At 42.6% G+C, this 13,562-nt stretch overlaps 1 protein-coding gene across 5 annotated transcripts in view; it reads left to right on the top strand.

Moving 5' to 3' along the window:
- The window catches only part of RPS6KA6 (ribosomal protein S6 kinase A6), a 248,754-nt gene that overhangs the window by 124,375 nt on the left and 110,817 nt on the right, over positions 1-13,562 (top strand). For 4 of the 5 annotated variants that reach the window (XM_030209960.1, XM_030209963.1, XM_030209959.1 and 1 more), the window contains exons 7-8: positions 12,408-12,514; positions 12,796-12,833. The exons of the other annotated variant lie outside the window; for it this stretch is intronic. In XM_030209960.1, the coding sequence (XP_030065820.1) occupies positions 12,408-12,514; positions 12,796-12,833 (145 nt within the window). The remainder of the gene's footprint in view (positions 1-12,407; positions 12,515-12,795; positions 12,834-13,562) is intronic. 5 annotated transcript variants of the gene reach the window in all.

The following is a 13,562-nucleotide window of genomic DNA, read 5'->3' as shown; positions in this document are numbered from 1 at the left end:
CCATTCTGCAGTGGGTACCTGTGTAGCTAGGTGCTCTGAGGCATTCTCTGTATCTGAGGGGCCTATTGAGCCTACAGGGGAGTCTTCCCACATGTCAGAAGTTGATGCGTACGCTTTGTTGACTGCACCTGAGGCGGTTGTGGATCCCGTGCCATTCCGGTTCTGCCAGTGTGGGTGTTTGTGGTGCAGGGGTGGCCTCTGGCCCTATTTTAGATTCTTATGGCGCTGGCATGGCAGGAATGGATTTCTCCTCCGGTTTTATTCTACTCTTACACCAAGCTTATTTGACGAAGAGAGGCCTCTCTTCAGTGCAGCCTCCTTTTATTTAGTCGGCCTGTCTGGAGGGCAGAGAGATTCTTGCTAGCCAGGGTGACATAGTGCCACTTCTCCAACTTGAGGACCCTGCCTTAAAGCGCAGGAGGTTAACTTCCTTTCCTAAGGGAAGATCTTTGGGTCCCCATTCGCCTCTGCCTTCCATTTTGGCAGGATTGGAGGACTCAGGATGCCTTTCTAGGCTAGAGGAGATGGAGGATGGTGAATTTCTCCAAGGTGAGCAGGATGATCCAACTGTGGTTCGGATTTTTCATCATGATGAGCTCCTATCTTTGATTTCAAAGGCCTTGGAAGCCGTGAATATTGCAGACCTGAAGGAACAAGTGACAGCTTTAGTCAACGTTAAGATGAAGAGCACGCAGAAGCCATCTAATGCCTTCCCGATGCATGAGTCCATATAAGAATTAATCTCCGCTCAGTGATCTGACCCTGAAAGTGGGCTGAAGGTGGCTAGGGCTATGGCGCGCCTCTATCCGGTGTCTGCAGCTATGCTAGACACCTTTTCCCTGCCTAAGATGGATGCCTTGGTTACGGCGGTCACAAAAAAGACCACTGTTCCGGTGGAAGGGGGAGTTGCACTTAAAGACATGCAGGATAGGCGATTCCAAGCCTCTCTTAAATGTTCTTTTGAGGTGGCAGCGTTGGCCTCACAGGCGTCCATCTGTAGTTCCTATGCGGCCAGAGCTTGTCTTTCCTGGTTTCAGCAGGGTTTGGAACACGACCGGGATTCGGCTTCTATTTCGGTTGCCGGTGTTCCTATGGAGTCGGCTCTCGCCTATCTGGCAGATGCCCTCTATGATTTGGTCAGGGCATCTGCTCGGTTTCAGCTTGTTGACTGTTGTGGTTACGCCACTGGTTGGCAGACATGGCTTTGAAGCAGCGCCTTAAGAGGCTTTCTTTTTGGGGAAAGCTACTTTTCGGCGAGGATCTTGAGAAGTTTGTGAAAGATTTGGGAGACTCAAAATCCCAGCATCTTCCAGAAGATACAAGTTCTTTGAGGCCTCATTTTTGCGATGCACGCTGCTATCGTCCTGGTCGTGGTTCGACTCTCTAGCATCCTAGAATCCAGCAGTGGTCGTCCTTTCGGAACAAGCGGACTTTGGGATCAGCAGCGTGAACTCATGCTCTAGGATGTTCTGCCCAATGATGGGACGCAAGTCTGCTCTTCCATTGTTTCTATTGGGGGTCGGCTGACCCTCTTTTACGAAGAGTGGGCCAAAATTATGTCAGACTAGTGGGTCTTAGATTTCATCAGAGACGGCTACAGACTCGAATTTGCATCGCCCATCAGAGATTCGGTTTTTTTTTTTTTAATCTAGATGTGCCACAATGGCCAGAAGAGTGGCAGTGGAGGCCACATTGCAGACATTGCTAGATCTCGGGGCGGTAGTTCCAGTACCGCATGCCGAGGTGCGCACTGGGTGCTATTCAGTTTACTTTGTGGTTCCTCGAAAGGGAGATTCCTTCAGCCCTATTCTCAACCTGGAAGGTGAACTAGTGTCTATGGGTGCGCCATTTCCGTATGGAGATCGTATGGTCACGGATAGTGTCCAGCTGGGAGAGTATATCATGGCCCAATTTGGCCTTCTCATCGGAGATATTTTCTGTTTTCCATGTTAGGCTGTCATTTTCAGTTTTGTGCGCTGCCCTTTGGGCTCTCCACAGCCCCTCATACGTTTTCCAAAGTGATGATAGTCACTGCGGCTTTCCTTTGGAAAGAGGGGATCAAAGTTCATCCTTATCTCAACGATTGGTTCATTTGAGCGGACTCTGAGCAGGACAGCCAGTCGGCCACCAATTGAGTTTTGACATTTCTGCAGTCTCTGGGTTGGGTGATGAATTTTCCCAAGAGCCACTTAGTACCCTCCCAGTCTTTGGAGTATCTGGGGGTGCTGTTCAACATGGCTCAGGGACATGTCTTCTTGCTGGAAAGCAAGAGGCTCAAGCTGTGTTCTCAGGTTCACGGTCTCTTGCGTTCTCCCCATCCTCAAGCTTGGGATTATGTTGAAGCCCTGGGTTTGATGACGGCCACCCTGGTGGTGGTACTGTGGGTGAGGGCTCATATGTGTCCGCTCCAGTGAGCACTTTTGCACCATTGGTCTCCGGTGTCCCAAGATTATCAATGTCGTCTGCCTTGGCTTCCTCTATTGAGGGAAAGCATGGCCTGGTGACTGTGTGCCTCAAGTCTCCAGAAGGGAATGCCTTTGGTATCACCACAGTGGATGACGGTAGTCACAGATGCCAGCCTTACGGGGTGAGGAGCTTATTGTCTCCACTGCATGGCACAGGGACTTTGGTCAGCGACTGAAGCGACGTGGTCCATCAACCGTCTGAAATTGAGAGCGGTGATACAGGCCCTCAGATCCTTTCAGGAGCTCCTGGAAGGTCAGACGGTTTAAGTTCTCTCTGACAACACCACAGCTATGGCTTACATCAACCGCTAGGGGGGTGCTCAGAGCATGGCGGCCACGGAGGCATCTGGCCTGCTGCAGTGGGCGGAGTCTCATCCTCTCTGCCAGTCCAATGTGCAAGCCGATTTTCTCTGCAGAATGGGAACTGGCAACAGAGGCATTCTGTCTGATCTGTCATTGGTGGGTCTGATGGCTACCGGGGCGAATGCCAAAGTACTGAAGTTCTTCAGCAGAAGGAAAGAGGTCATGTCTGCAGGACTGGGCACTCTGTTGCAGCCCTGGCCGTCGTTAGGCCTCCTGTACGTCTTCCCTCCATATCCTTTAATCGGGCATCTACTGCATTGGACCAGACTTCATCAAGGACCAGTGGTTTTGGTAGCTCCAGACTGGCCACGTTGTCCGTGGTATGCAGATTTGGTTCAACTGCTAGTGGAATCTCCTCTACGGCTGCCAGTCATACCCGGATTTCTACATCAAAGTCCAGTGCAGATGGCGGACACCTCCCGCTTTGGTCTTACGGCTTGGCTCTTGAGAGGGCGAGACTGAGAAAGAAGGGCTATGATGATTCAGTCAGCACCACTTTGCTTCAAGCCCGGAAACATTCCACTATGACGGTTTATGCCAGAGTGTGGAGTACTTTTGAGGCATGGTGTGAGGATCGCACTTGGTCCCCATTTGAGGCGTCTGTTTCCCAGATTTTGGCTTTTCTGCAAGAAGGGTTGCAAAAGGGTTTGGCTTATAACTCTCTTCGAGTTCGTCACGGCCCTGGCCTGTTTCTAGTGTCGGGTGTCAGGCTTCTCCCTTGTGGCTCATTCGGATGTGGCACGTTTTTTGAAAGGTTCTCTTCAACTTCTGGTACAGCGTCCGTGCCCTTCTTGGAAGTTGAATCTAGTGCCTAGTGCGTTGTAGGGCGTGCCTTTCAAACCTGTGTGTCTGGCTTCTGATAAAGATCTGATGCTAAAGACAGTGGTTTTGGTAGCTATTGCCTCAGCATGCTAGATCTCTGAACTCCAGGCACTGTCATGTCAGGAACCCTTTCTTCAATTTTCGGAATTCGGTGTTACTCTGTGGACTGTTTCATCCTTTTTGCCAAAAGTTGTGTTGGATTTTTTTTTTTTTTCTTAGAATCATCCACTTTTCTACCTTCCTTTTGGAAGTCGGATTTTCTGGAGAACTTTTCTCTGCTTCGGCTTTTGGATGTTCATTGTTCTCTTCTCCAGTATCTGCACACGTCTAATGAATTCTTTGCTCCAGAGACATTGTGTGCACATTCGACTCAAGCACAGGCTACCTCTTGGGCAGAAATGGGCGTCCTTTCTTTGCACGACATTTGTCGAGCAGCTACTTAGTCTTCTTGTCATTCTTTTATTAAACATTACAGATTTGACGTGGCGGCATGGGGAGATGCCTGTTTTGGAGCGATGATGCTCTCTCGGGGAGCAGCGGCTTCCCACCCTGTTTAGGAGATTGCTTTGATACATCCCACCAGCTCCTGGATTCATCTGCTGCTGAGGTAAGGAAGATAAAATTATGCCTTACCTGATAATTTTCTTTCCTTTAGTTGCAGCAGATGAATCCAGGACCCCTACCCTTTATTGCTTTGGTCGTGCATTTGTTTCTTAGATTTCGGATTCGTATTGTCCGAGATGTTAAAAAAAAAAAAGACAGAAGAAAGTATGTTATCCAGTATTCCAGAGAAGACTCAATCTGTACTTATGAGTAGTGCTTCCTTAAAATTTCACGTTTGTGTGTTCGGCTTTTGCCACATTATTGTGAGTTGGGTTTTTGTTTGTGTTCTTTCTGTTTTATCCTTATCCTCTGCTTTGGGGATGTGACCTGTACTGAATTGATAAGGAGCTGGTGTCCAGGGTCACTGCTTTCTCTTCAGTGTTCTCTATCTCCACCTGCTGGTAGGCGGATACAACCCACCAGTTCCTGGATTCATCTGCTGCGGCTAAAGGAAAGAAAATTATCAGGTAAGACATAATTTTACCATCCTAAATTAGCAAAATCCAGATCTGAGAACAGGAGAAAGCTTATTGTTGTAAGGTAGCTGAACTCTTCAAGGCAACTTTTTTTTCCAGAAAGAAGACTCCACTTTCATAACAAAAAGCACAGTTCCACCTGAATGGACTTGGAATAAAAATACTGATAGACTCTGGGCCATCATTCTTCATCATATTATACCTATTAACCTGATTATGAATTTTTTGCTTCTTCAGAAGCACCTTATTAGTTGCTAGTAAGGAAACAGAACTGGAAGGAGAAGATAAGGCAAAGGTAATACCTTCATACCCAAAGTATATAAATTTTTTTTTTTTTTTGCTAAAAGTAGGATGCTTTCTTGCTTTACTGTAGTGAGTTGATGTACTGAACATCAGTTTCATTTATGTAGGTTTGAATTATGAGATGAAATTTTAAAATAATGTTCTTGTGTGTTTTTCAACGCTATTTCCAAAATATACTTGCAATGCATTTAGCAAAAAACACTCTGGGTTTTCTTAATTTTTTTGTAATTTATTCACTGTAAGTGGAACATCTTCACTACTTGTACAGTTTTCAGCACATTGAATTTGGTTTTGGTGTGATTTACATGCCCATTAAGAACTATGTAGAATTTTCATATAATTCCATGTTTTAGAAAATAATGGTATGTCTCATTCCTTCTGTGGTAGTAAATATCAAATCTAATAATGTGATTTGTGCAAAAGGCAACTTTAAACACAATACTCTCATTGGCAAAGAAAGACAGACGTACAGGGGATAAATTTATCAAGCATTATCTACATATAAAACATGTTCTACACGGAGAAAGTGTTCCTTAAAAAAATTACATAGCAAGTATGTGCATATAGGTATGTGTGCTGACTAGACTGCACGTATTTAAATGTTTAGTCTCGGCATAAACATACATACATATATTTTCAGGGTAAAGATAAAAATGGGCATAAGAATTTGTGAAATATTGGGAATAACTCTGAGTGCCTACTATATAAAGGCACATAGGTGCCAATTGTATAAATGCTTGTTTCTATGTGTAAAATACACTTTACACATAGAACAAGCTTTATACAATTACCCACTTAGGGGGATTCTTAAGCCTTTGCTGCAGCTAGAACACTGTATTGTTTTGATAATGGGCTTTTATAGAATTGCTTTCTTTGTATAGTCTATATGCATGTCTTATTCATGACAAGAAGAAGTGTTTCGGGGAGAGGGTTGGGACCAAGGAGGTTTAATAAACAGGAGTGGAAGTGAGCCTATCTAGTCTACTGTAAGCAAGGAAGCCAAGTAGGACAATCTAAGTTTCCTCTTCCCAGCGCAGCCATCATCCCCATTCACTCAAAACAAAGCAAGCAAACCTAAGAACTGCTGCATCCACAGTCGTTTTTTTTTTTTATTGTTGGTCTATCTGTAACAAGTCTAAAGCTGTTTCAATTGGATAGGCAGTGCCTTAAAAGATAGAGGACAAACTTTTTTTTTTCTTTTTTACTTATTGGACAGCTTTTTAATGTATTTGAAAGCCTCCCATATGTAGATATAAATATCATGAAATAACAATTGAATATTACTAAAACAGCTTAAAAAATGATTATAGCTGGTAGAAATAGCAATTTTAAACTCTGTATTTTTCTACACTAAAAACTAAATAAATACACTAAGGTTTGGCAATTAAAATTCAATGCGAAGAAATGCAAAGTGATGCACTTAGGGAATAGAAATCCACGGGGACGTATGTGTTAGGCAGGGAGAGTCTGATAGGTATGGGCGGAGAGAGGGATCTTGGGGTGATAGTATCTGAGGATTTGAAGGCAACGAAACAGTGTGACAAGGCGGTGGTCATAGCTAGAAGGTTGTTAGGTTACTACTACTACTACTATTTAGCATTTCTATAGCGCTACAAAGCATACGCAACGCTGCACAAACATAGAAGAAAGACAGTCCCTGCTCAAAGAGCTTACAATCTAATATAGAGAGAGGTGTGACCAGCAGAAGAAAGGGGGTGTTGATGCCCCTGTATAAGTCGTTGGTGAGGCCCCACCTGGAGTATTGTGTTCAGTTTTGGAGGCCGTATCTTGTTAAGGATGTAAAAAGAATTGAAGCGGTGCAAAGAAAAGCTACGAGAATGGTATGGGATTTGCGTTACAAGACGTATGAGGAGAGACTTGCTGAACTAAACATGCATACTGTGGAGGAAAGGAGAAACAGGGGTGATATGATACAGATGTTCAAATATTTGAAAGGTATTAATCCGCAAACGAACCTTTTCCGGAGATGGGAAGATGGTAGAACGAGAGGACATGAAATGAGATTGAAGAGGGGCAGACTAAAGAAAAATGTCAGGAAGTATTTTTTCACGGAGAGAGTAGTGGATGCTTGGAATGCCCTCCCGCGGGAGGTGGTGGAAATGAAAACAGTAACAGAATTCAAACATGCGTGGGATAAGCATAAAGGAATCCTGTGCCGAAGGAATGGATCCTCAGGAGCTTAGTCAAGATCGGGAGACGGGGCTGGTGGTTGGGAGGCAGGGATAGTGCTGGGCAGACTTATATGGTCTGTGCCAGAGCCGGTGGTTGTGAGGCGGGGCTGATGTTTGGGAGGCGGGGATAGTGCTGGGCAGACTTATACGGTCTGTGCCCTGAAGAGCACAGGTACAAATCAAAGTAGGGTATACACAAAAAGTAGCAAATATGAGTTATCCTGTTGGGCAGACTGTATGGACCGTGCAGGTCTTTTTCTGCCGTCATCTACTATGTTACTCTGTAATACAGATGGCCAAATTTCAGTGAGTACTGTATATCCTGTTTCCTGATGGGTTCATCTTAAATGTTGTAATCTGCCTTGGGAAGCTTGGTGTTATAAAGATGATGGAATATATTGAAATTAAATGGAAGTAGAATTAAACTCTTCTTTCATTGGGGCACATGTAATCATATCTTCATTTGTTTTGTAGAACGTTACCTTTTAGATACACAAACGGATTATTCTGTTGTTTGAGCATATTTCAGGGACATCCAAAACTTATTTTTTATGTTTTAATCATTTTTATTAAAAGCAAAACATGTTGATTGATAAGCTTCATACAGAACAAGAAAAAACAGTAAACCGTCCAACATGGCACAATAAAAACTTGTACAGAGAACATACCCCAAGAATCCTTCCCCTCCCGTACTCCCCTTCCTTCCTATAAGCCCACCTAACTGTTTCCACCCGCCAAAATAACACAACAGATGTACAGATCAGTAGGACTCAAAGCATTTCATAACAAGCACTGCCTCCACTGTATGCAAATCTCTGTCATGAATATTCATTGTCAATATCCTGACAAACCTGACTGCCTTGGGTAACTCCAGGACCAGGTTATCCTAACTACCATAAGAGGCAGACATGGTTGAATAATTAACATTATAATTTTATTTGTATTTGGGTGATAACTGAGAAAATGCTATTAAAAATTATATTACAAAGCATGAAGTTGACTTGGTTGATATACAACAGAAGTTAACCAATAGCAAATAATGGTAATAAACAACATTAAGTGCATTTTTTATACCACGGCATTCTTCAAAACAGAAGAAGCAAGTTCCCACAAACTATATTTCTCTTTTGATCTAGGCACAGGAAAAAAAAAAGCTTTCAAATGCTCCCTGGTTTCAACCTAATACGTGTTAAATGTGGGATACTGAATGTCAAAAATAAATAGATAGAAACTCTGAAAGTTGCACCTAACTGGCATAACATGATGTCTGTTTTAACGGCCCATTACCAGGAGAAAAAAACTCTCTGCACGAATATAACGCATAAGTACATACATAAGTATTGCCATACTGGGAAAGACCAAAGGTCCATCAAGCCCAGCATCTTGTTTCCAACAGTGGCCAATCCAGGTCACAAATACTTGGCAAGATCCCCCAAAAAGTACAAAACATTCTATACTGCTAATCCCAGTAATAGTGGATTCTCCCCAAGTCAATTTAATAATGGTCTATGGACTTTTTGTTTAGGAAGCTGTCCAAACCTTTTTTAAACTCCACTAAGCTAACTGCCTTTACCACTTTCTCTGGCAACGAATTCCAGAGTTTAATTACATGTTGAGTGAAGAAATATTTTCTCCGATTCATTTTAAATTTACTAAATTGTAGCTTCATCGCATGCCCCCTAGTCCTAGTATTTTTGGAAAGCGTAAACAGACGCTTCACGTCTACCCATTCCACTCCACTCATTATTTTATAGACCTCTATCATATCTCCCCTCAGCCGCCTTTTCTCCAAGCTGAAAAGCCCTAGCCGCTTTAGCCTTTCCTCATAGAGAAGTCATCCCATCCCCTTTATCATTTTCGTCGCCCTTCTCTGCACCTTTTCTAATTCCACTATATCTTTTTTGAGATACGGCGACCAGAATTGAACACAATATTCGAGGTGCGGTCACACCATAGTGCGATACAAAGGCATTATAACATCCTCATTTTTGTTTTCCATTCCTTTCCTAATAATACCTAACATTCTATTTGCTTTCTTAGCCGCATCACCGGCGTCAGACTCACCTCACCGGTCCATAATTTCCCAGATCTCCTCGGGAACCTTTTTAAAAATTCGGCGTTTCCCTTCTACCCCCCTCCCCCCACCACCCCAAAAGAAGGTATGAGCACCAAACAGCAAGCATAAATGTATGCACAGTTTTCTTGGGGTAACTTCCAAAACAAAGATGTGTGTGTAGTTTGAAAATTCAGCAGTGTCTGCCTAGTGAAAAGTTCGTTCACTTTTTTTTTAACTGATGTGGGCAGTTATAATATTGCTTCCATAAGATTTCCACTTAGAGGATACGTTTGTTTACTTTAAAAGCTTGATATACCACCATTTCTGGTTTGTAGATCACAGCGGTTTACATTACAACAAATAAAATAGATCCAAAAGTAAAGAAAAGAAGCTGTAATAAGGATACAAAAGAATCATACAAAAGAAAAAAAAACTATAAAATATTATTTACTAGTAAAAAAGGCCCGTTTCTATTTTAAAGGAAACGGGCGCTAGCAAGGTTTTCCTGGGAGTGTGTATGTTTGAGTGAGTGTGTGTGAGAGTGACTGTGTAAGAGAGAGTGAATGTGCGAGTGTGTGTGACAGAGAGAGAGACTGGGTGCGAGTGTGTGTGTAAGAATAATGAGAGTATGTGCCAGGGTCCACCCTCCCTCCCAGTTCCAGGGTCATCATCCCCCCCCCCCCCCCCGGTCTGTCTCCCAGTTGCAGGGGGGTTCCCCCCTCCCTCCTTCCCTTTTTCCCAGTTGCAGGGTCCCCCCTCCATCCCTCCCTTCCTCCCTCCCTGTTTCCTCGTTGCAGGGTCCTCCCTGTTTCCCCCTCCCCCTCCCTCCCAGTTGCAGGGTCTGTCTGTCTCCTTCCCCCCTCCTTTTCTCCTTGACGTTTTAAGGCACTGTCTATCAACAATTTTAAAACGACAATGCAGCAGCTCCTAGGCTTGCTTGTTTTTGAGTGTATGCCAATGAGGGCTGCATAGGGGAGTGGAAACAGAGATTAACCAATGGGCTTCCTTGCTTACCGTAGACTTGCTGTGCTCTCTTCCACTCCTGTCTATTAAACGTCCTGCAGCATTTCATAGGTTTGCTTGCTTTTGTTGTGAGTGAACGGGGATGACGGATGCGCTGGAGTCGGACCCGCTGGTCTTCCCCTCCCCCCTCTTCCGAGTGGACCCCAACCCCCGCTCTTATCCCTCACCCGCCTCCTCCACATTGGACAGTTGGCGCAGCCTCTCACTTGCCGTCTCACCGCCCTCCCTCTTCGTCCTCTCCGACAGTCCGAATCCGGACTTGGAGAGGGAGGGCGGCGGCGGCGGTTTTTTGAGGACGGTTAGTGTGCGCATGTGGTTCGGGAGGTTGGCAGCCACTCTGGTGCGATTCCTAGGCAGGGGGAGGAGTAGGGAATCATGCTCCGCGTGTTTCCCTACTCCTCCCCCTGCCTGGGTCGCTGTTTGCTGCTGACGTCACTTTGATCTACTCCATGAAGCAGACCACCTCCAGTGGAAGCCACTGTCCCAGGCAGCCTCAGAACGTTGGAGGTGAGAATTATTATATAGGATAGTATAGTAATTGCATCAATTAACACCCTCGTTGTACATTGTTCAATAATCACCCTACATCAGTCAATGGCCAGATAGAAGAATTTTCAAATGAGAGTTGGAGCAAATGAGTTTTAAGAAATTTGGTAAAATAAAATTAAAAAAAAAGTTCAGATTGAGTAGATGTTGGTAAGTCATTTCATAATTTTGGAGCAAGGAAAAAAAACTGAATTTCTAGTTGATTCGTAGTGTGCTGTCTTAGGGGGAGGAAGAACTAAACAATAAATGTTAATTCCATTTAACCTTGATTATAGCATACTATTGCATTTGGGAGACAGTAGCAAATGGTTTTATATCCTGTTTATGTGGTTATAGAGCAAAAAAAAAAATGCTTTTGTTACCAAGCTGTAAATCCAGGACAATGAGGCTTGAGGTCAGTTGCCACTTAACCAGTATAACTTTGAACAAATCATCCAACCCAATTATTTATCTGTTTTTCTTATTTTTTTTTCAGTAATCTATGTAACTTCATGTGTCTTAAGGACCCTTTTCCTAAAGCTTAGTGCATGCTAATGGACATTAGTTGCACTAAGTAGCACATGGACTGTAGATATAGAATAGGATGCACAGCATTTAGCATGTGCTAATGTCCGTCAGTGTGCACTAAACTTTAGTAAACGGGCCCCTTAGAGTTTTGAGCAGAAAAGAAATACAGTAATAATGAATCACACTGAAGAACAGTGTGCAGCAAGTGTCTTGGGTTCACATAAGATGGAGAGAGAATTTTCTTGATTCTGTTGTGGAGATTCGCAACCTTTTTGGTTATGGTGACCCATTATTAACCTCCAAAGGTTTAGTGACCCCAGTTAATCCCCATCACTTTTTCCATACCCCACCTCCTGACAATGCCAGACTGTCCCCAACTAGCCCTCTTTATCTTTATCCCTTCCTGTCTTCACAAATCTGTCCTCCCTTTCTATGCAGCCACCTTTGATCTCACTTCTGCGGCTACAGATGCTGCTATAGCTACCTCTGTAATTTATCCTGCCTGTGCAATAACCTCTGTATTCTGAACACCTGGATTACAGCTTCTCTTCAGTGTCCTGCAAACCCTCAAGTATTGGTCTCATGGATACTTAGGCGTTTGTGGACCACAGATTGGGAACTACTGTTCTACTGCAATCATGCTTCTTGTATTTTGATCAGACAAATATAGCTCTTAAAAAATGTCTGTTGATCATTAAAAAGAGGCAGTCGATTGTGAAAAAAAGTCATACCTAGTAATTTATGAATAATATAAAAATGTTTCTCTTCACTGAGTTTGGTTATTTTAGGATGTTTCCTGTATTTTGATTGCATTGGATTTTTCTGTATAATATTTTGGTACTAGGAATTAATTGGGTATTCTGAGCTGTTATTGAAGAAAAAGATTTCCTGTTCTAAAAGACTGGACATAAAGTCACAAAAGTGTAATAAAAATGTATCAGAGACACTTTTAATTATATGCTAGGATAGAAAAAACATTAGATCATGTTTTGTGTTCATTACTAGAAACTAAAGCAGAGATCTGAAGGTAAATCTATACAGTTCTTATTAGGTTATGTTTACAGAGGAAGATGTGAAATTCTACCTCGCAGAATTGGCCCTTGCATTGGATCATCTTCACAGCCTGGGAATTGTATACAGGGACCTGAAGCCAGAAAAGTAAAGTAAAATGATCGTTTTTTTGTGTTTTGTTTTGTTTTGTTTTATTTTATTTATGCCTTGTGATCTTTATTATATTTGTGCATATTTATATTAAAAATAATTAAAAATATATTTTTTTGCATGATACTCGTATTCAATAGTTATGTAACTAGTTACAGATAACACTATTAAAATACTATATTTAAATGTTAGAGATTCTTTTATCTAATTTTTCTATGAATGCTTGATTTGAGATTCCTATGTTATGTGTATTGGTGAATGTGAATTTTAATTTTCAGCATTTTACTTGATGAAGCAGGACATATCAAGTTAACAGGTAGGTAACTCTTATTACCACAGTTTATCTTTGCATTATAATGTGTAATACACTTTGTAGTACTGTGATGTGTATTCTAATAGGTTTGTTTCATAGCTTGTGCAGATTAAATCATTCTCTAATAACATGTGTTGTCAAAGATGGGTCATAAAGATAGGCTTGTATTTCAAGTAGTTTCCCAAGTTGAAGGTTTAGAATCTTGAAGCTTTGATCTGATTGCTAAGTAACCAGGCAGCCATATTGCCAACAGTTGGCAGAAATCCCCAGTTTTATTTTTCTTCTAGTTGCTGAAAAGTGTCCATTTCTTACCCTGTACTATCATTTGTTCTTCATTTATCTTTTTCCTTTCAGATTAAATTATTCATTATTATACCATTCTTTTAGGGGGCCTCTAGCCTCTTCCCTGGATCTGCTCAAAATACTAGAATGTCCTCATGCAGTAAACTCTTAGTACTATATTGGGAAATGAACCTTCCTTAAGGGGACAGTTCTGTTAGCTCCTTCCTGTACATTGAGGTTTTGGCATTCCTTGTCTTCAGCGCATGCCATGGCACTTTTACCTCCCTGTATTGGCAGTCATGACTTGCAAAATATGTTTTCAATGGCTGTGATCCTTGGGTTGCATAATGATACTGTTGGCCGTCAAGATGTGTTGTGGCAGTTTCAAACTGCAAGGTGCTTTATGGAAACAATGGGTCTCTATGAACATCATAGCTTCTGTAATCCCTA

Source organism: Microcaecilia unicolor, chromosome 7 (genome assembly GCF_901765095.1).
Source record: "Microcaecilia unicolor chromosome 7, aMicUni1.1, whole genome shotgun sequence".
In the NCBI taxonomy this organism is placed as follows: Eukaryota; Metazoa; Chordata; class Amphibia; order Gymnophiona; family Siphonopidae; genus Microcaecilia; species Microcaecilia unicolor.
The sequence above is the reverse complement of the archived record's forward strand: the minus strand, read 5'-3'. Positions and strand labels throughout refer to the sequence as shown.